Raw genomic sequence first — 21,947 nt, forward strand, 5'->3', positions numbered from 1 at the left:
TATGGGGGGAAGGCTTTTGAGTTGGATGGTCAACCATGATCATAATGAATGGCGCAGCAGACTCGAAGGGTCGAATGGCCTCCTAGTGCTCCTATTTTCTATGTTTCTATGTATAGGTACTTGGGGATTTTTTTTGTAACATAGCATATTGCACCTGCATTCTATTGACCTTTCCAAATTCATACACATACAATTGAAAAGAGATTGGTTGTCTTTTGGGAATATTCTAGAAGTTGGTTCCTTTGCTAGCATTCCACAACAATGACTGCTCTCCCTAGAATAAGACAGCAACTGGAAGCTGTTCTAAATATACCCCGGGCAGCTCCCAGATATAAAAAGCACCGCCGTTCCTGCCTCATCCACACTTTGCCCAACTTTGGCCGAAGTTTTCCCTCCCCACTTGGTGCCCTCTTCTCGTCATGTCTGAGCGGCGGATTCCTTTCTCTTTCCTGCGGAGTCCCAGCTGGGACCCCTTCCGGGACTGGCACTACCCGGGCCGGCTCTTTGACCAGTCCTTCGGGCTCCCGCCTTTCACCCACGACTGGCCGAGCGACTGGCAGGGCATGTGGCCCGGTTACCTGCGCCCCTCGCTGGCGGCGATCCCCGGGCCAGCGGCGGGGCCAGCGGCGGCGGTGGGCACGGTGGCACCCAGCGCCCCGGAGGGTGTCCTCAGCCGGCAGCAGAGCACCGGCCTGTCCGAGATCAAGGTCACCTCGGACAATTGGAAGGTCAACCTGGATGTTAACCACTTCGCCCCCGAGGAAATCACAGTGAAAACCAAGGATGGATATGTGGAGATCACTGGTGAGTGAGCATCTTGGAACAACCCAATCCTGGTTCTTACCTGGCAAGAGGTTTATTCAGTTTAGAAATTGTGTCAGCCTCCCCCCCCCCCCCCACTCTGAAACACAACCAGGAAGTGGCAAGGTTCAGTGTCAGAATGGCTCAATGGGGGAAAAGAATGTCCCAATCCCAATGGGGTGGAACTGCTGAATCTCTAGTGTGACAAAGAGTATGTAGTGTTGTGCCTTTTAAATGTGATGTTAAACCTGCCTGCTTGCTCCAGAGGATATCACGGTGGCACAGTGGTTAGCACTGCTGTCCCACAGCACCAGGGACCCGGGTTTGATTCTGTCCTTGGGTGAAAATGTAGACTTTGCACTTTCTCCCCATGTCGGCGTAGGTTTCCTCCGGGTGCTCCGGTTTCCACCCACAGCTCGAAGATGTGCAGGTTAGGTGGATTGACCATGCTAAATTTGCCCCTTAGTGTCCAAAGATATACAGGTTAGATGGGATTACAGTGATGGGGTGGAGGAGGGTTGGTGCAGACTCTTTCGGAGGGTTGGTGCAGACCCGCTGAACCAAATGACCTTTTTCTGCACTGTAATAATAATAATCTTTACTGTCACAAGTAGGTTTACATTAACACTGCAATGAAGTTACTGTGAAAAGCCCTGAGTCGCCACATTCCGGCGCATGTTCGTGTATGTGGAGGGACATTCAGAATGTACAAATTACCTAACAAGCACGTCTCTCAGGACTTGTGGGAGGAAACCGGAGCACCCGGAGGAAACCCACACAGACACGTGGAGAACGTGCAGACTCCACACAGACAGTGACCCAGCCGGGAATCGAACCCGGGACCCTGGTGCTGTGAAGCAACAGTGCTAACCACTGTGCTACCGTGCTGCAGGGGTCCTATTATTCTATCTAGTAAGGTGGTGATCTTGGCCAACATTCATCCCTCAGGCAACAGCAAACCTGAATAATCACTTACTCAATTAATTGGTGTTTTGTGGGACTTTGCTGCGTGCAAATTAGCTTTCAGGTTTTCCGTATTGCATATCATGAAGTGCTTTAGGGATGTCTGGTAACAGTGACAGATGTGCTATAAATACTAGTTTTGTTGACCTTAACTCTAACATTGGGAAATCTTTCCACAGGCTCTGACCCACTAATATGACTTTGCGACATGCAATATGCCAACACTGTTCTCATTAGCTGATGGTACAGGGACTAGGATTTACATAAGAATAGGTATGAGAAACATACCATGATTGAATGGCGGCGCAGACTCCATCGTCCGAATGCCCTAATTCTGCTCCTATACCTAATGGTCTTATGTGGGGGTGGATGGTGGAGGGTCGTGAGGAGCAAGTGTTTTACACAGAGAGTGTTGATGACCTGGGACGTACTGCCTGGTGGGAGTGGAGACAATCAATGATTTGCAAAGGAAGTTGGATTGGCATGGGAGGACAATAAAGTCGCAAGGCTGCCGTGATAGAGCGGGGAAGACACACGTTACAAACCAGAAGTAGAGGGTAACGCAGGGGCTAAAATGAGTGGAGGAATTAAGGTAATTAAATATCAGCAGAGAAAGAGTATTGGAGAAGCTCAAGGGACTAACCTTCAACAACTCAATTCATGTAACAAAAGGGCGGCACAGTGGTGCAGTGGTTAGCAGTGATGCCTCACAGCTCCAGGGACCCGGATTCAATTATGACCTTGGGTGACTGCCTCTGTGGAGTTTGCACTTTCACCCAGTGTCTGTATGAGTTTCTTCCAGGAGCTCTGGTTTCCCCCCCCACTGTCCAAAGATGTGCAGGTTAGGTGGACTGACCATGCTAAAATTGCCCCTTAATGTCCAGGGATGTGCAGGTTGGCTTGCGCGGAATAGGGCTGGTTGGGTGGGGCTGTGGGACTGAGTAGGGGACTCTTTCAGAGGGTTGGTGCAGACTCGATGGACCGAATTACCTCCTTCTGCACTCTAGAGATTCCATGAAATTGTAATTTATGAAATGGCTAGGGCCTGATGGCCTATACCTTAGGATTCTAAAAGGAATAGTTGCAGAGATAATGGTTGAGCTGGTTTTGATTTTCCAAAATTTCTTAGATTCTGGAAAGATCCCAGCAGATTGTAAATTAGCAAATGTAACACCGCTATTCAAGGAGGGAGAGAGCAATCAAGGAACTACAGACCAGTGAGCCTGACACCAATCATCGGGAACATATTGGAATATGTTATTCGGGAAGCCTTAACAATGCAATTAGAAAATGATAGTGTGATCAGACAATGTCAACATAGTTTCATGAACGGGAAATTGTGTTTGAAAAATGTATTGCGTATTTTTGAGGATTTAACTAATAGAGTAGATACGGGGAAACCAGAAGGTCTAGTATACCTGGATTTCTAAACAGCTTTCAATAAAGAGTGCCACACAACAAGTTAAGGGCTCATGGAATTGGGAGCAATATATTAGCATGGATAGCAGATTGATCAACAGATAAGGAGCAAAGAGTGGGCATAAGTCGGGCATTTTCATGTTGGCAGCTGTAACTGCCAAAGGATTGGTGCTTGAGGCCTCAGCTTTTTACAATCTATATTAATGGCCGAGACAAAGAAATGGAGAATAATGTCTCTAAGTTTGCTGATGATATATACAGCTTGAGAACGAAAGCGGTTAAATGAAAAGACCCAAAACATGGCAGATGTGCGGGGGGGAGGGGGGGTGGATGGAATGCGAGGTTCTGTACTTTCATTGTAAGAATGGAAAAGCAGATTATTTTTAATAAGGTGTGAAATTGTTAATATCGATGTTCAGAGGGACTTAGGTGTACTTGTACAAGGAACAAACACAGAAGGTTAGCATGCAGATCTTTTTCATTCTTTCATGGGATATGCCCAGTGCATTTGTTGCCCATCCCTTCAATGAAGTGGCAGTTAAAAATCATCCACATTGCTGGGGTCACATGTCAGCTAGACCTTCCCCAAAGGACATTAATGAACCAGATGTTTTTTTTTACAATAAGTGACAATGGTTTCATTCTCATCATTAGAATTTTATTCCAGATTTTTATTGAATTCAAATTTCACCATCTGCCATGGTGGGATTTGTACCTGGGTCCCCAGATGAGTATTCTGGGTCTCTGGATTACTAATGACAATATCACTATGCCCGCAAATGGCATTGCGGCCTTTATTGTAAAAGGATTGGAGTACAAGAATAAGGAAATCTTGCGACAATTGTACAGGGGTTTGGTGAGATTGCACCTGGGATATTGTGTGCAGTTTTGGTCTCCACATTCAACGAAGGATATCCTTTCAGTAGAGATATATTGCAAAGATTCACTAGATTGGCCCTTGGGATGTAAAGGTTGTCCAGTGATGAGAGACTGAGTAAATTAGGCCTATATTCTCTGGAATTTGGAAGAATGAGAGGTGATCTCATTGAAATATCTGACAGGGCTTGACAGGGTAGACACAGAGAGGTTGTTTCCCCTCTCTGGGAATATCTCAGGATATGGGGTCGGTTATTTAGGACTGAGATGAGGAGAAATGGTCTTCACACACAGGGTTGTGAATCATTGGAATTCGTTACCCCAGAGGGTTGTGGATCCTCCATCGTTGAATATACTGGGCTGGTTTAGCTCAGTGGGCTAGACAGCTGGTTTGTGATGCAGAACAAGACCAGCAACGCGGGTTCAATTCCCGTACCAGCTTACCTGAACAGGCGCCGGAATGTGGCGACTAGGGGCGTTTCACAGTAACTTCATACTTGTGACAATAAAAGGTTATTATTATTATACTTAAGGCTGGGGGATAGACAGATTTATGGTCTCTCAGGAAATGAAGGAATCTGGGGATTGGGTGGGAAAATGCAGTTGAAGCCTGAGATGAGCCATGATTGGATTGAACGGGGAGGCGTTGACACAGTGGTATTGTTACTGGTCTCATAATCCAGAGACCCGCGGTAATGCTCTGGGGACCCAGGTCGAATTCTCTTGTAACAACCATGAAATCATTGTCGATTGTTGTAAAAAAAAAAAATCCATGTGATTCACTAATGTTCCTTAGGGAGGGAAATCTGCCATCCTTACCTGCTCTGACCTACATATAACTTCAGACCCAAAGCAATGTGGTTGACTCTTAAAAGCCCTCTGAAAGGGCTAGCCCCTCAGTTCAGGGGCAATTAGGGCTGCGCAATAAATGCTGGCCCAGCCAGTGACACACACATCCCCTGAACGAATAAAGAAAAGAATAGTGGAGCAGCCCCGATGGCTGTATGGTCTACCCATACAGTATATTACAAAATGTTCCTATTTGTCCTGTTCCAATGACCTGAAATGCAGTGCCTGACGAAGGTGGATTCAATCGTAGATTACAAAAGGGTATTTATTAGATAACTACCTGAAGAGAAAACAAGAAAACATTTTTAGCCTTTGGGTAAAGAAGGTGGGGAGAGTTACTATCTCACGCCCAGAGTTGGCACAGGCACATTGGGTTGAATGGTGTCCTTCTGCGTAGGCAAGTGGAGTCACGGGGATGGTGGTTGGTAGCAAAGGAATGGCTTTCAGTGATGCCCTTGTTCCTGCAGACAGGTCCCTCGATTAGGCGCTGAGTGCCTTTGAACGAGAAGGGTGTGTGCTTATCGTGTCTCCCCGTGTGGTAAGAACTCCCGCTCCCCGCCCTCCCCCGGCCCCGCTGCATTACCGCTGCATTAATACTATCAATGGTGGGTGTTAATTGTCTGCTACAGGACATTAATTGGCACAAGGTTGGGAAGACCGTCCATCAGTCTTCCAACCACAGGCTTAATCATGGTGGAGGTGGAACGGCAATCCACGTCAGCAGCCTTTTTTAAACAAACTACTAAAAAGAATAAAAAATATACATTTATACAGTACCTTTCACAGCCTCCCAAGTGCCTTACAACCAATGACGTAATTTTGAATAAATACAAGTCTTTCAAATACAAGTGTTTAAAAGCTTGTTTAACAGAGGTAGGTTTTAACGAGGACATTGTAATTGTTATATTAGAGCTGTGGGGTCACTACTGATTTGAGCTGTTTTGAAATTGTGCACAGATCCCTCAGTAACACAATTGATCCAGTTTAAATCAAGTACAGCATTCAATTCAAAAGTATGTAAACTTATATTGTCTTTATAGTTTGGGGAGAGGCAGCGTATTCATTAATGGGGAATGGAATATCCCTACCATGGTCAGAATTGAGACTAATCCCTACTCTCACTGAGCGAGGCCAACAGCATGGGTTCATTTCCCGAAACAGCTGAGGTTATTCATGAAGGTCTCGCCTTCTCAACCTTGCCCATTGCCTGAGGTGTGGTGATCCTCAGGTTTGATCACCACCAGTCAGCTCTCCCCCTTCAAGGGAAAAGCAGCCTATGGTCATCTGGGACTATGGCGACTTAATTATAGTGGGCAGCATGGTAGCGCAGTGGTTAGCACAGTAGCTTCACAGCTCCAGGGTCCCAGGTTCGATTCCCGGCTTGGGTCACTGTCTGTGTGGAGTCTGCACATTCTCCCCGTGTCTGCGTGGGTTTGCTCTGGGTGCTCTGGTTTCCTCCCACAGTCCAAAGATGTGCAGGTTAGGTGGGGGCCATGATAAAGTGCCCTTTGTGTCCATAAAAAGGTGGAGTTACTGGGTAACGGGGATAGGGTGGCGGCGTGAGCTTAAGTAGGGTGCTCTTTCCAAGGGCCGGTGCAGACTCGAATAGCCTCCTGCACTGCAAGTTCTATGATTCTATGACGCTATTATGTGTTTCTAATCCTTCTACACCCAAGGTTAACAATAGATAAACCTACAATTTCAGAAAAACACTGCAACAACAAGACCTTTATATTTCTCACGTCAATATGCCTGAGGGCTAATGTTTTGAACGCGCACCCCTGGCATAGGGCCTCAATTGCTGGGATCGCAATTTGGGAAATCATGGATGTGAAATTTAAATGGGAAAAAGTCGCAAAGGCTGCATTACCATTCATTTCTTGACATCACTAATGTTGTGACAGCCTCACGCCCAAAATGCATTTGAAGAATCTTCCAGAACAAAGAGCCAACAATTCCATAGGAATCTGACATGTAAAAATAAATTAGGGTGTATATTCCCAGAAGGTGAAATCTTTTGTTATCATTTCAGGAGTTTATGGATAATTTTAAACAGCGAGCTTCCATTTTTATGAGAGGAGTTTGATTTTCAATGGGTTGCTGAGGAACTCTTTGCTCTGTTCTGTAACTAATTTACATGCAAATACCCACAAACATTTTCATCTATTTAACTGTGAATTGTGGAGATTTATTTTACCTGGTAAAAATGTGATCATTATTTACAATGAACCTTAACCACCTTTATTGAAAATGTCAATTATTCTCTCCTACAGGCAAGCACGAGGAGAGGCAGGATGAACATGGTTTTATTTCAAGGTGTTTTACTCGAAAATATCTGTGAGTAATTTCTTTTATAAATTGTTTTGTGGTAATCCTATCATTTTGAGTTGCATTTTAGATTCAAGGATTATGAACAACACAGAAGGAAGCCATTTGGCCCTTCACACCTCTGCTGGCTGTTTGGCAGAGATATCGAATTAGTTCCACGCCCCCTGCCCTTTCCCCATAGCCCAGCAAACCATATCCAGTTCCCCGGGATTAAGCCCAGGCCTCACTTGGTGGGATTGGAGAATGGGATGGGATTGGAGAATTGAGCAGAGATTGCGATGCAGTTCATCCAAGGTGTCCCTGATGTGGTTCTGAAGAGGAAATGGGAAAAGCCGGGAATTGGCGCTGCCATTGGGCAAGGTACCATGTCAGCAATGTACCACTGTGGACTGTGAGAAACCATGGGCTGGATTCTCCGTTCCTGAGACTAAGTATTGACGCTGAGGCAGGATTCATGGACTTTTACGACAGCAAAACTGGCACCAAACCTGGACTGATTCAGCGACTGTGGAGCGACAAGCACCGGCGGCACATGGAACACAATCGATTCCAATGGAAAACGGTGATTGACACTCGGGATGTTGACAAGCTGAAGTCGCATATATACAAATTACAATACTCACACACACTCATCCCAGGCAACAAGATGGCACTGGTTGCGCTAGAGTGCACCCATCCCACTGATGGGTTGGCTGGGGCCAGAGGGTACCTCGGGGAGTGCCCTTGGAGGGCACTTCTACAACCCATGGCCCTATGTTCACAGTGGGCTGCCAGCGATGTGCGCAGCTGTGAGGCAGCCCTTTTGGCCGTGGCAATGGTGTTCTGTGTCCATCCACCCCGACCCCACAGCCCATCTCCTGGCCACAGCTGCCTACTCTCCTGGGCTCTGGCAGAAGCCCCTGGCCAACGGCATAACTGTCAGAAAATTATGGCTATGTTAGACACGTTCTGTACCCCCTCTCTCTCCCTCAGCAGCCATGATAGCGGTTTCATGATTTTTAAAAGCACAAGTGAACCATGCCATCGGGAACTCGGCCCATTTGCAGATGTAGAATCGCAGAGGCCCCGGAGAATACCGGGTCAGGCCTGCTAATTATATGCAAACAGTATTTATTGTACGTACGTTCCGGACTGCATTGACGCCGCTGTCGAGGCGACGGAGAATTGCCATTTGACATCAAATCGGCACCAGCCACGATTTTGCCGTTGGCATCTATTCTTCGCCCAATCGCATTTCCCGATTTTGTCGTCAGTCAACGGAAAATCCTGCCCCATAGCTTCCACTGCTGCATACAGCCTAAGTATCACACAGCACTGGGTGACAATGTCTGAGACATCAGACCGAATCTCAAACTCAGGATCAGGAGGAAGGTAGGAGTTGGATCACAATCACATCAGGAATCATGAAATTCGTAATTGTTCTGGAGAGAGTGCAGAGGAGATTTACAAGAACGTTGTCAGGGATAGAAAAGTGTAGTTATGAGGAGAGATTGGATAAATTTGGGTTATTTTCCTTGGAACAAAGAAGGCTGAGGAGTGACTTGATTCAGGTGTACGAAATGATGAGGGGAAGAGATAGGGTGGACCGGATAAAATTATTTCCCTTGGTGGAGAATTCTAGAACCAAGGAACATTGATTCAAAATAAGTGGCAGAAGTGGACATGAGGAAGGATTTCTTTACGCAGAGGGCAGTGTGTGTCTGGAATTCGCTGCCTGAGTTGTTGGTGGAGGCAGGGACACTTTTAAGAAGTACCTGTATCTGGCAGCTTTAAGGGCTTAAGCTCCAGGGCTACGGTCTGCAGGCAGGAAGGTGAGACTAGAAAGGGCACCTGGGTGTCCTCGGGCTGGCATGGACAAGATGGGATGAATGGCTCCCTTCTGTTCTGTAACTTTTCTATGGCTCTATGAATTTCAGTGCTGGTGTGATGCCAGGTATGTGGGCCATCTGACTGCATGGTGGTTAATTGTTTCCTGATGCATTCTCCATGGCAATACTTCTACCAGTCAGAGTTCAATTGCCAACTAATCAGCGTTCTCTTCTCATGCAGTATAAATTGTTGCTTCATTTACATTTGTTATTCTTGTGAATTGCCCTGATGAGGACGGCACGGTGTCACAGTGGTTAGCACTGCTGCCTCACAGCGCCAGAGACCCGGGTTCAATGGGTGATCGTCTGTGTGGAGTTTTCACTTTCTCCCCGTGTGTGCGTGGGTTTCCTCCGGGTGCTCTGGTTTCCTCCCACAGTCCGAAGATGTGCAGGTTAGGTGGATTGGCCACGCTAAACTGTCCCTTAGTGTCCAGGGATGTGCAGGTTAGGTTACGGGGATAGGATAGGGAGGACGGGGCAGTGGACCTGGGTAGAATGCTCCTTTGGAGTGTAGGTGCACACTCGATGGGCTGAATGGCCCCCTTCTGCACTATAGGGATTCTATGATTTTATGAGTGCAAGAAAAAAGTTTCAGCAGCATGTCCACTTTTCCAATAATACTCAAGTTCTGCACAGTAGCAAAGATCCAGTGTAAATCCAGTTTATTCCGGCTGGATTTAATGTAAGGTGCAGTTAATTTGCTATCAATGCTACCCCTGAATAGTGGACAGATTAAAAGAATCTGGGGTGAGATTCTCCGACCCCCCGCCGGGTCGGAGAATCGCCGGGGGCTGGCGTGAATCCCGCCCCCCCTGGTTGCCGAATTCTCCGGCACCGGATATTCGGCAGGGGCGGGAATCACGCCCCACCCCCCCCACGATTCTCCGGCCCGGATGGGCCGAAGTCCCGCTGCTAGAATGCCTGTCCCGCCGGCGTAGATTAAACCACCTACCTTACCGGCGGGACAAGGTGGCGCGGGCGGGCTCCGGGGTCCTGGGGGGGGCGCGGGGCGATCTGGCCCCAGGGGGTGCCCCCACGGTGGCCTGGCCCGCGATCGGGGCCCACCGATCCGCGGGCCGGCCTGTGCCGTGGGGGCACTCTTTTCCTTCCGCCTTCGCCACGGTCTCCACCATGGCGGAGGCGGAAGAGACCCCCTCCACAGCGCATGCGCGGGGATGCCGTGAGCGGCCGCTAACGCTCCCGCGCATGCGCCGCCCGGAGATGTCATTTCCGCGCCAGCTGGCGGGGCACCAAAGGCCTTTTCCGCCAGCTGTCGGGGCGGAAATTAGTCTGGCGCGGGCCTAGCCCCTGAAGGTTGGGGCTCACCCTCCCCAAGATGCGGAGGATTCTGCACCTTTGGGGCGGCGCGATGCCCGACTGATTTCCGCCGTTTTGGGCGCCGGTCGGTGGACATCGCGCCAATATCGGAGAATTTCACCCCTGATTCTTACTGTTGTCATTGTTCGCAACTCTCACACGAGAACATTTTGGAATTTTAACAAACCTAAAGCGTCACTGAGGATCTGGATAAGACCATAAGAAATTAGAACAGGAGTAGACCATTTAGCCCTTCGAGCCTGCTCCGCTAATTTCATATCTAACGCTTACTAAGTCCACATTCCTGCCTTCTCCAATAACCCTCAATTCCCCCACTGATTATAAGCTTATCAATCTCAGCTTTGAAAATGTTCAAGGACTCGGCCTCCACAGCTTTCGATGGTAAAGAATTCCACAGAATAAATTCTCCCTCAAATCCATCTTGTCAGCATCCCCTTGTTCTACAAATATGCCCTCTGGGTCCTACACTCTCCTATGAGTGGTACATCATGGAAGGTGGGTAAGTATGGCTTTTTAGTCCTCATACTTTAATATGAGCTAAATATCAGATGCTGACAGTAATTACCACAATGTACAGTCCTTAAAAATATCAAGGCGACAATTAATTTCAATTTCTTGAACAGCTCAGATCACAGTGTTACTGTTAACATTGACTCCTGAGCAGAAAGTCATGAGCTACAGGTCATCTTCAGCCTTGGCAGAGGGGGTGGGGGTGGTTCAAATTTAATTTCAACTTCAATAAAATATAAAATCTGACCTATCTGGGAACTTGTGCTTGTGTAGACCTGTGAGTATGCGAACCTATGAACACTGGGATAATAGGGATGGCAGGAAAGCAACAGTGTGTAAGTTCTTTCAAAACGACTCCCGCGCACTGACCTCTGCCGCCCACTGGCCTCCTGAGGCACACCCAACTCAATTTGCAAGAGGGCCTCGAAATGGGACCGTCTTCCCAAAACTCTGGAGGCTGCTTTCGCTCAATTGGCTGGACAGCTGGTTTGTCATGAAGAACAAGGCTAGAGTAAGGCCAGCAGCATGAGTTTAATTCCCATGCCGGCTGGGGTTATTCATGAAGGCCCCACCCTGCCCCTCACCTGAGGTGTGAATGATCCTCAGGTCAAATCACCAACAGTCAGCTCTCCCCCTCAAAGGGGAAAGCAGGCAACCTTACCCCCCCCCCCCCCCCCCCCCCCGCCCCCCGACCTCACCTGAAACAGGCCTTTGCTGAAAAGTTTAAATTGGGTTTTTTGCCATTTGTGGTATCCTCCATGTGCAGGTGAGCAGTCTTCTCAAGATTCACCGATTGGCACTGAGGTGGAATGGCCTAACCAGCAACCTTTAAAGGGACCTCTACAGGATGCTTAAAAAACAGCCAGATAAAAAAAAAGAGGTGCCATTGCCTTTTAAAGGACAAGGAAGAGCATCAATGCTCAGCCCCATTGTATCCCAAGGGTAAGGTCTGTATCTCAGTCTTTTTCTACCCATTCAAACATCAAGCTCATTTCAAGATGTTTATCCAGCTGCTCTCAAAATTATCCTCTCATGTTATTGTTGCGAATCATTTCAAGGGTGTGTGTGGCCAATAAGGCTCACAGCTGTACAAACTGTGCTGCCATTCTGAGAGGGCAGCGGGGAGATAATGTCACTGGACTAGCATTTTAGAGACGCATGCTAATGGGGCATGATTTTGAATCCCACCACGGCAGCTGGTGGAATTTAAATTCAATTAATAAATCTGGGAATATAATGCTGGTCTTAATGATGGCGGTCATGAAACTATCGTTGATTGTTGCAAACTTAAGTGGTTCTGGATATCTGCCATCTTCACCTGGTCTGGCCTACATATGACTCCAAACCCTCAGCAATGTCGTTGACTCTTAAATGCCCTCTAAAATGGTCCTCGAAAGCCACTCAGCTCAAGGACAATTAGGAATAAGCCATAGGTGTATACCATGAAAGAATACATTTTTAAAACACAGGGTTTGTCTTGGTGACTGGGTTTCTGCAATGTAACCAGTGAGATGCCAATGTAACGTAATCTCTCTTTCCCTTCTTCCTAGCCTCCCACCAGATACGGACCCCGCTATAGTTTCTTCAACGCTCTCACCCAGTGGCGTGCTGACAGTGGAAGCGCCAATGAAGAAACCAGCCCTGCAATCGTCCGAGATCACCATCCCAGTTACGTATGAGTCCAGAGCCCAGATCGGAGTGCAGGATTCAAAGAAAGCAACTGAAGCAGCAAAGAAGTGATCTGGAGAGCTAAATTAAAAAAGATTGCCATCAGCACAGTGCAGGATGGCCAGGCTGGCCAGCCAATATTTACCAGTTCTAATCATTAATTGGTTGTGAACTAATTTCCAGCTGTCTGTTGGCTGTTAGATTTCCTGTCCTTGCATTTGCAGCTTCTTCAGAACTTAGAGACTTTCCACATTTTGGTAAAATTGTTTGTTAGATGAACATTGAACTTTATTTAAGAAAACACAAATGATGAGAACAAAAATAAATCCTTTTTATCCCATTAGTATGACATCCAGTGTGATTAATGTTTCACTGTGACTCTTCATCAGAACCGTACCTGAAAGTGAATGCAGTAAGCTCGAACAATAAGTCAGCTTTCCGAGGCCTCCTGGCCATTTGCAGTTTCTGTTCCAGATTCCAGCTGTTTCTCTCTTTCCCATCCTCGTTGATTTTGGATCCGGTTCTGACACTGAATCCCAAATTGTCCCAGTATAAGACCAGCATCACCAACTCTATATTTATCACCAAGGTTTCCATCAACACCTACATTGCCATCATCAACATTCCCATTAAAAACATTCTGAGCATCAACATTCCCATCACCAACATTCCCATCACCAACATTCCCATCTCCAACTTTCCCATCACGAACATTCCCATCTCCAACATTCCCATCACGAACATTCCCACCTATAACATTCCCATCACTAACATTCCCATCTCCAACATTCCCATCACAAACATTCCCGTCTCCAACATTCCCGTCTCCAACATTCCCGTCACCAACATTCCTGTCTCCTTAATTCCAATCATCAACATTCCACTCACCAACATTCCAATCATCGACATTCCCATCACCAACATTCTTGGATACAATGTAACCACTGTGTTTCACCTGGCGCGGATCAGGGGCGTGCTGGCTAAGTAGTGGGAAAGGCCAAAATCGAGATTTACGCCAGACAGTTTGCAATTCACCCAGCCCGCTCCCAATGTCGAGTTCCGGATCTCGCCTAAAAAGGGCAAGCATTTCATTAACCCTCATTAGCGAGATTGAAGTTGAATGCAGTAGCCTCCCGGAAATTACCCGACTCCCCAGCGAGAAATTACTCAGGTATCATTTCATACTCCATTTCAAAAACGTGAAGCTGATGCAATGGCTGCTGAGGGGAAGTGAGGAGATGAGGAAGTATTTCCATTTTTTGGCATGCAGCTCAAGGGCACCGAAGTTGCTGCTCGGGGAGGGGTGGATGGGGGGGGGGGTAAGTGGATGGAGGACCCGTCAGGGGGTTTGGGCTTGGTCATGGAGCTGAAGCGTTCGAGGTTGGGGATCGCCCCAGGGCTGCGAGGGGAAGCGACTTTGTGTCTGTGAGGCCTCCAAGCCACCTTTCAATATTGTGGAGACCTATAACAGGGGCAATCACAGTTTCAACCTGTCTGTCCGACCAAACATTTACAGGACAGCCCTGCTGTGGTTTCTGTCCTGAAAGACAATTTCACTCGCTTTGACTGTGAGCAGCCTCTAGCTTCATAGCAGAATGCTATTTCAACTCAGGAATTAGCCTTGTTAGTTGTGACAACACTACACACTCTTGATGAGATGAGAATGTTGGTGATGGGAATGTGTATGCATGTCAAGCAAACTTTTATGCCTGAACAGTGTGCCTGAACTCTAGGAGTGCCAGCACCATAGAAGCAGTTGTCAACAATCAAACACTACAGAGCTGGGCATCACCACTGGGAATCCTCTCGTGGCCAAAGCGTAAGTGTGTGGATCAGGCGAGGGCGCCTTAGTACGGTCTGCCTAATGTTCCCAGCAGAGGTCTGTGGTCTGGGGTCCAGGGGCTCCTGATGTGAAGGGAGTGAGTGTGCAGAACAAGGTTTGACAGCACAACTGGCTTGCTGGATGGCACTCTGAGAGAAGGCGGGCCACGTAAGAGTGGAGGAGGCTTGATGGCTTTGAGGGTCCCAGGATGGAAGCCCTCACTGATTGTCGGTCTATCTGCTTCTCCAATTCTTTACAGATACCAAAATAGTTGATGGTGTCGATCCCGCAGCGGCTGACCTCACGTTGCTGGTGGCAGCGGAGGCGGCCAACGCTGGAGAAAACAGCACCTGGCCACCCATCAGGCTGAGGAGGGACCTAGAATGGGAGGCCAGCGATGACCCAAGGTGTACAGGCATCACTGATCATTCAATGAGATGATGGACAGCATGTGACGCAGAAGTCTCCATCTCAGGAGAGAGACAGCGTGGCACCTGCCACATTATCGTAGAAATGGCACCCAGTGGAGGAATAGGACAACCGCACTCGGTGGCTGTGAAGGTCACCACTGCTCTCAACCTATATGCCACCGGTTCATTCCGGGTTCAATCCCAGCCCCAGGTCACTGTCCTTGTGGAGTTTGCACATTCTCTCCGTGTTTGCATGGGTCTCACCCCACAACCCAAAGATGTGCAGGGTAGGTGGATTGGCCATGCTAAATTGCCCCTTATAATAAATAATTGGGTACTCTAAATTTATTTTGAAAAAGACAGTAACATTCCCATCGTCGACATTCTGATCTGTCAGGAGTAATGGAGAGATGGTGGGTGGTTGATGGCTGTCGATTATGTTGGAAATGTGAGGTCATGAAATAATTTAAGCAATAGAATTTGAGGTTTAAGTTTGAACAGCTTTGGGATGGGTGTCAAAGTACATCAGTGAAGCACAAGTCAGCATTAGTGTGTTCTGGCACAACTGAGGAAAAGTCAATCAATGTAATGAGCTCAAAGGCCAGTCTTTCTTGTGCAGTGTTTTATTGAATGGAACGTAAGAGCCTGCAGGAAGCCCCCATGGCAGAGATGCTACGGCAAGTCAGATAGGACAAGTAGCGATGATTACATTTCAAAACACAAACAATCAGGTCACCTTAATATTTAACCTATTCCCAGAGTCTCTTTGTTCTCTAAACCAATACTTTGACCTGGAAGACTTGAATTAAGAATCAAACCTGTGGCTCGTCTCTGAATCTTTGCCAGGGCCTTGTGAGGCAACCTAAACTGTTCCAGATGTTGTTGGATTGATCATGGAGATCTCTCAAAGTATTACTGAGGATCAATATGGGACACCAGAGTGGGGAGGGGGGATTGCTGGGAAGGGGGATTCAGTGTGGGGGGAATGCTGGGAAAGGGGGATTCAGAGTGGGAGAGGGGGAATGGCTGGGAGAGGGGGATTCAGGAGAGGGGAGGGAGTTATGGCTGGGAGAGGGGGATTCAGAGTGGGAGACGGGGAATGGCTGGGAGAGGGGGAATCTGAGTGAAGGGGATTGGCTGGGAGAGGGGGGATTCAGAGTAGTGATAATGGCTGGGAGAACAGGTTCCAGAGTAGGGATAATGGCTGGGAGTGGAGGATTCAGAGTAGGGATAACAGCTGGGGGAGGAGGATTCAGAGTAGGGATAGCGGCTGGGAGAGGAGGATTCAGAGTAGGGATAACCGCTGGGAGAGGAGGATTCAGAGTAGGGATAATGGCTCAAAGAGGAGGATTCAGAGTAGGGATAACGGCTGATGGAGGAGCTTTCAGAGTAGGGATAATGGCTGGGAGAGGAGGATTCAGAGTAGGGATAACGGCTGGGAGAGGAGGATTCAGAGTAGGGATAACGGCTGGGAGAGGAGGATTCAGAGTAGGGATAATGGCTGGGAGAGGAGGATTCAGAGTAGGGATAACGGCTGGGAGAGGAGCTTTCAGAGTAGGGATAATGGCTGGGAGAGAAGGATTCAGAGTAGGGATAATGGCTGGGAGAGGAGGATTCAGAGTAAGGATAATGGCTGGGGAGGAGTCAGAGTAGGGATAGCGGCTGGGAGAGGAGGATTCAGAGTAGGGATAATGGATGAGAGAGGAGGATTCAGAGTAGGGATAACGGCTGGGAGAGGAGGATTCAGAGTGGAGGGGAATGGCTGGGAGAGGGGGATTCAGAGTAGGGATAATGGCTGGGAGAGGAGGATTCAGAGTGGAGGGGAATGGCTGGGAGAGGGGGATTCAGAGTAGGGATAACGGTTGGGAATGGGGGATTCAGGGTGGAGGGGTTGGCTGGGAGAGGGGGATTCAGAGTAGGGATAATGGCTGGGAGAGGAGGATTCAGAGTAGGGATAATGGCTGGGAGAGGGGGATTCAGAGTAGTGATAATGGCTGGGAGAGGGGGATTCAGAGTGGAGGGGAATGGCTGGGAGAGGGGGATTCAGAGTAGGGATAATGGCTAGAAGAGGGAGATTCAGTGTAGGGATAATGACTGGGAGAGGAGGATTCAGAGTAGGGATAATGGCTGTGAGAGGGGGATTCAGAGTAGGGGTAATGGTTGAGAGAGGGGGAATCAGAGTAGGGATAATGGCTGGGAGAGGGGGATTCAGTGTGGAGGGGAATGGCTGGGAGAGGGGGATTCAGAGTAGGGGTAATGGTTGGGAGAGGGGGAATCAGAGTAGGGATAATGGCTGGGAGAGGGGGATTCAGTGTGGAGGGGAATGGCTGGGAGAGGGGGATTCAGAGTAGGGATAATGGCTGGGAGAGGGGGATTCATAGTGGAGGGGAATGGCTGGGAGAGGCGGATTCAGAGTGGAGGGGAATGGCTGGGAGAGGGGGATTCAGAGCGGAGGGGAATGGCTGGGAGAGGGGGATTCAGAGTGGAGGGGAATGGCTGGGAGAGGGGGATCCAGAGTGGAGGGGAATGGCTGGGAGAGGGGGATTCAGACTAGGGATAATGGCTGGGAGAGGGGGATTCAGAGTGGAGAGGAATGACTGGGAGAGGAGGATTCAGAGTGGAGAGGAATGGCTGGGAGAGGGGGATTCAGAGTGGAGAGGAATGGCTCGGAGAGGGGGATACAGAGTGGAGAGGAATGGCTGGGAGAGGAGGATTCAGAGTGATGGGGAATGGCTGGGAGAGGGGGATTCAGAGTGGAGGGGAATGGCTGGGAGAGGGGGATTCAGAGTGGGGATAATGGCTGGGAGAGGGGGATTCAGAGTGGGGATAATGGCTGGGAGAGGGGGATTCAGAGTGGGGATAATGGCTGGGAGAGGGGGATTCAGAGTGATGGGGAATAGCTGGGAGAGGAGGATTCAGAGTGATGGGGAATGGCTGGGAGAGGGGGATTCAGAGTGGGGATAATGGCTGGGAGAGCGGGATACAGAGAGGGGATAATGGCTGGGAGAGGGGGATTCAGAGTGGGGATAATGGCTGGGAGAGGGGGATTCAGAGTGGGGATAATGGCTGGGAGAGGGGGAAGGGGGATTCAGAGTGGAGGGGAAAGGCTGGGAGAGGGGGATTCAGAGGAGGGATAATGGCTAGGAGAGGGGGATTCAGAGTGGAGGGGAATGGCTGGGAGAGGGGGATTGAGAGTAGGGATAATGGCTAGGAGAGGGGGATTCAGAGTGATGGGGAGTGGCTGGGAGAGGGGATTCAGAGTGAGTGAATGGCTGGGAGAGGGGGATACAGAGTGAGGGAATGGCTGGGAGAGGGGGATTCAGAGTGGGGATAATGGCTGGGAGAGGGGGATTCAGAGTGGGGATAATGGCTGGGAGAGGCGGATTCAGAGTAGGGATAATGGCTGGGAGACGGGGATTCAGAATGGGGATAATGGCTGGGAGAGGAGGATTCAGAGTGATGGGGAAAGGCTGGGAGAGGGGGATTCAGAGTGGGGATAATGGGTGGGAGAGGGGGATTCAGAGTGATGGGAAATGGCTGGGAGAGGGGATTCAGAGTGAGGGAATGGCTGGGAGAGGGGGATTCAGAGTGGGGATAATGGCTGGGAGAGGGGGATTCAGAGTAGGGATAATGGCTGGGAGACGGGGATTCAGAATGGGGATAATGGCTGGGAGAGAGGGATTCAGAGTGATGGGGAATGGGGGGAGAGGGGGATTCAGAGTAGGGATAACGGCTGGGAGAGGAGGATTCAGAGTGGAGGGGAATGGCTGGGAGAGGGGGATTCAGAGTAGGGATAATGGCTGGGAGAGGAGGATTCAGAGTGGAGGGGAATGGCTGGGAGAGGGGGATTCAGAGTAGGGATAACGGTTGGGAATGGGGGATTCAGGGTGGAGGGGAATGGCTGGGAGAGGGGGATTCAGAGTAGGGATAATGGCTGGGAGAGGGGGATTCAGAGTAGGGATAATGGCTGGGAGAGGGGGATTCAGAGTGGAGGGGAATGGCTGGGAGAGGAGGATTCAGAATAGGGATAATGGCTGGGAGAGGGGGATTCAGAGTAGTGATAATGGCTGGGAGAGGGGGATTCAGAGTGGAGGGGAATGGCTGGGAGAGGGGGATTCAGAGTAGGGATAATGGCTAGAAGAGGGAGATTCAGTGTAGCGATAATGACTGGGAGAGGAGGATTCAGAGTAGGGATAATGGCTGGGAGAGGGGGATTCAGAGTAGGGGTAATGGTTGGGAGAGGGGGAATCAGAGTAGGGATAATGGCTGGGAGACGGGGATTCAGTGTGGAGGGGAATGGCTGGGAGAGGGGGATTCAGAGTAGGGGTAATGGTTGGGAGAGGGGGAATCAGAGTAGGGATAATGGCTGGGAGAGGGGGATTCAGTGTGGAGGGGAAAGGCTGGGAGAGGGGGATTCAGAGTAGGGATAATGGCTGGGAGAGGGGGATTCATAGTGGAGGGGAATGGCTGGGAGAGGCGGGCTCAGAGTGGAGGGGAATGGCTGGGAGAGGGGGATTCAGAGTGGAGGGGAATGGCTTGGAGAGGGGGATTCAGAGTGGAGGGGAATGGCTGGGAGAGGGGGATCCAGAGTGGAGGGGAATGGCTGGGAGAGGGGGATTCAGACTAGGGATAATGGCTGGGAGAGGGGGATTCAGAGTGGAGAGGAATGACTGGGAGAGGAGGATTCAGAGTGGAGAGGAATGGTTGGGAGAGGGGGATTCAGAGTGGAGAGGAATGGCTCGGAGAGGGGGATTCAGAGTGGAGGGGAATGGCTGGGAGAGGGGGATTCAGAGTGATGGGGAATGGCTGGGAGAGGGGGATTCAGAGTGGAGGGGAATGGCTGGGAGAGGGGGATTCAGAGTGGGGATAATGGCTGGGAGAGGGGGATTCAGAGTGGGGATAATGGCTGGGAGAGGGGGATTCAGAGTGGGGATAATGGCTGGGAGAGGGGGATTCAGAGTGATGGGGAATAGCTGGGAGAGGAGGATTCAGAGTGATGGGGAATGGCTGGGAGAGGGGGATTCAGAGTGGGGATAATGGCTGGGAGAGCGGGATTCAGAGTGGGGATAATGGCTGGGAGAGGGGGATTCAGAGTGGGGATAATGGCTGGGAGAGGGGGATTCAGAGTGGGGATAATGGCTGGGAGAGGGGGATTCAGAGTGGAGGGGAATGGCTGGGAGAGGGGGATTCAGAGGAGGGATAATGGCTAGGAGAGGGGGATTCAGAGTGGAGGGGAATGGCTGGGAGAGGGGGATTGAGAGTAGGGATAATGGCTAGGAGAGGGGGATTCAGAGTGATGGGGAGTGGCTGGGAGAGGGGATTCAGAGTGAGTGACTGGCTGGGAGAGGGGGATACAGAGTGAGGGAATGGCTGGGAGAGGGGGATTCAGAGTGGGGATAATGGCTGGGAGAGGGGGATTCAGAGTGGGGATAATGTCTGGGAGAGGCGGATTCAGAGTAGGGATAATGGCTGGGAGACGGGGAATCAGAATGGGGATAATGGCTGGGAGAGAGGGATTCAGAGTGATGGGGAATGGCTGGGAGAGGGGGATTCAGAGTGGGGATAATGGGTGGGAGAGGGGGATTCAGAGTGATGGGAAATGGCTGGGAGAGGGGATTCAGAGTGAGGGAATGGCTGGGAGAGGGGGATACAGAGTGGGGATAATGGCTGGGAGAGGGGGATTCAGAGTAGGGATAATGGCTGGGAGACGGGGATTCAGAATGGGGATAATGGCTGGGAGAGAGGGATTCAGAGTGATGGGGAATGGGGGGAGAGGGGGATTCAGAGTAGGGATAACGGCTGGGAGAGGAGGATTCAGAGTGGAGGGGAATGGCTGGGAGAGGGGGATTCAGAGTAGGGATAATGGCTGGGAGAGGAGGATTCAGAGTGGAGGGGAATGGCTGGGAGAGGGGGATTCAGAGTAGGGATAAGGGTTGGGAATGGGGGATTCAGGGTGGAGGGGAATGGCTGGGAGAGGGGGATTCAGAGCAGGGATAATGGCTGGGAGAAGGGGATTCAGAGTAGGGATAATGGCTGGGAGAGGGGGATTCAGAGTGGAGGGGAATGGCTGGGAGAGGAGGATTCAGAATAGGGATAATGGCTGGGAGAGGGGGATTCAGAGTAGTGATAATGGCTGGGAGAGGGGGATTCAGAGTGGAGGGGAATGGCTGGGAGAGGGGGATTCAGAGTAGGGATAATGGCTAGAAGAGGGAGATTCAGTGTAGCGATAATGACTGGGAGAGGAGGATTCAGAGTAGGGATAATGGCTGGGAGAGGGGGATTCAGAGTAGGGGTAATGGTTGGGAGAGGGGGAATCAGAGTAGGGATAATGGCTGGGAGACGGGGATTCAGTGTGGACGGGAATGGCTGGGAGAGGGGGATTCAGAGTAGGGGTAATGGTTGGAAGAGGGGGAATCAGAGTAGGGATAATGGCTGGGAGAGGGGGATTCAGTGTGGAGGGGAATGGCTGGGAGAGGGGGATTCAGAGTAGGGATAATGGCTGGGAGAGGGGGATTCATAGTGGAGGGGAATGGCTGGGAGAGGCGGACTCAGAGTGGAGGGGAATGGCTGGGAGAGGGGGATTCAGAGTGGAGGGGAATGGCTTGGAGAGGGGGATTCAGAGTGGAGGGGAATGGCTGGGAGAGGGGGATCCAGAGTGGAGGGGAATGGCTGGGAGAGGGGGATTCAGACTAGGGATAATGGCTGGGAGAGGGGGATTCAGAGTGGAGAGGAATGACTGGGAGAGGAGGATTCAGAGTGGAGAGGAATGGCTGGGAGAGGGGGATTCAGAGTGGAGAGGAATGGCTCGGAGAGGGGGATACAGAGTGGAGAGGAATGGCTGGGAGAGGAGGATTCAGAGTGATGGGGAATGGCTGGGAGAGGGGGATTCAGAGTGGAGGGGAATGGCTGGGATAGGGGGATTCAGAGTGGGGATAATGGCTGGGAGAGCGGGATTCAGAGTGGGGATAATGGCTGGGAGAGGGGGATTCAGAGTGGGGATAATGGCAGGGAGAGGGGGATTCAGAGTGGGGATAATGGCTGGGAGAGGGGGATTCAGAGTGATGGAGAATAGCTGGGAGAGGAGGATTCAGAGTG

The 21,947-nt window shown here is 50.1% G+C and overlaps 1 protein-coding gene across 1 annotated transcript; it reads left to right on the forward strand.

Annotated features, from left to right (window-relative positions):
- Positions 1-348: 348 nt before the first annotated feature.
- hspb1 (heat shock protein, alpha-crystallin-related, 1) lies at positions 349-12,963 on the forward strand. The gene is made up of 3 exons (XM_072469207.1): positions 349-804; positions 7,182-7,245; positions 12,503-12,963. Exons 1-3 carry the CDS (start codon positions 420-422, stop codon positions 12,690-12,692), a joined length of 639 nt encoding a protein of 212 aa, XP_072325308.1. The 5' UTR covers positions 349-419; the 3' UTR covers positions 12,693-12,963.
- The last annotated feature ends 8,984 nt before the right edge of the window (positions 12,964-21,947 follow it).

Source organism: Scyliorhinus torazame, chromosome 12, assembly GCF_047496885.1.
Source record: "Scyliorhinus torazame isolate Kashiwa2021f chromosome 12, sScyTor2.1, whole genome shotgun sequence".
NCBI lineage: Eukaryota > Metazoa > Chordata > Chondrichthyes > Carcharhiniformes > Scyliorhinidae > Scyliorhinus > Scyliorhinus torazame.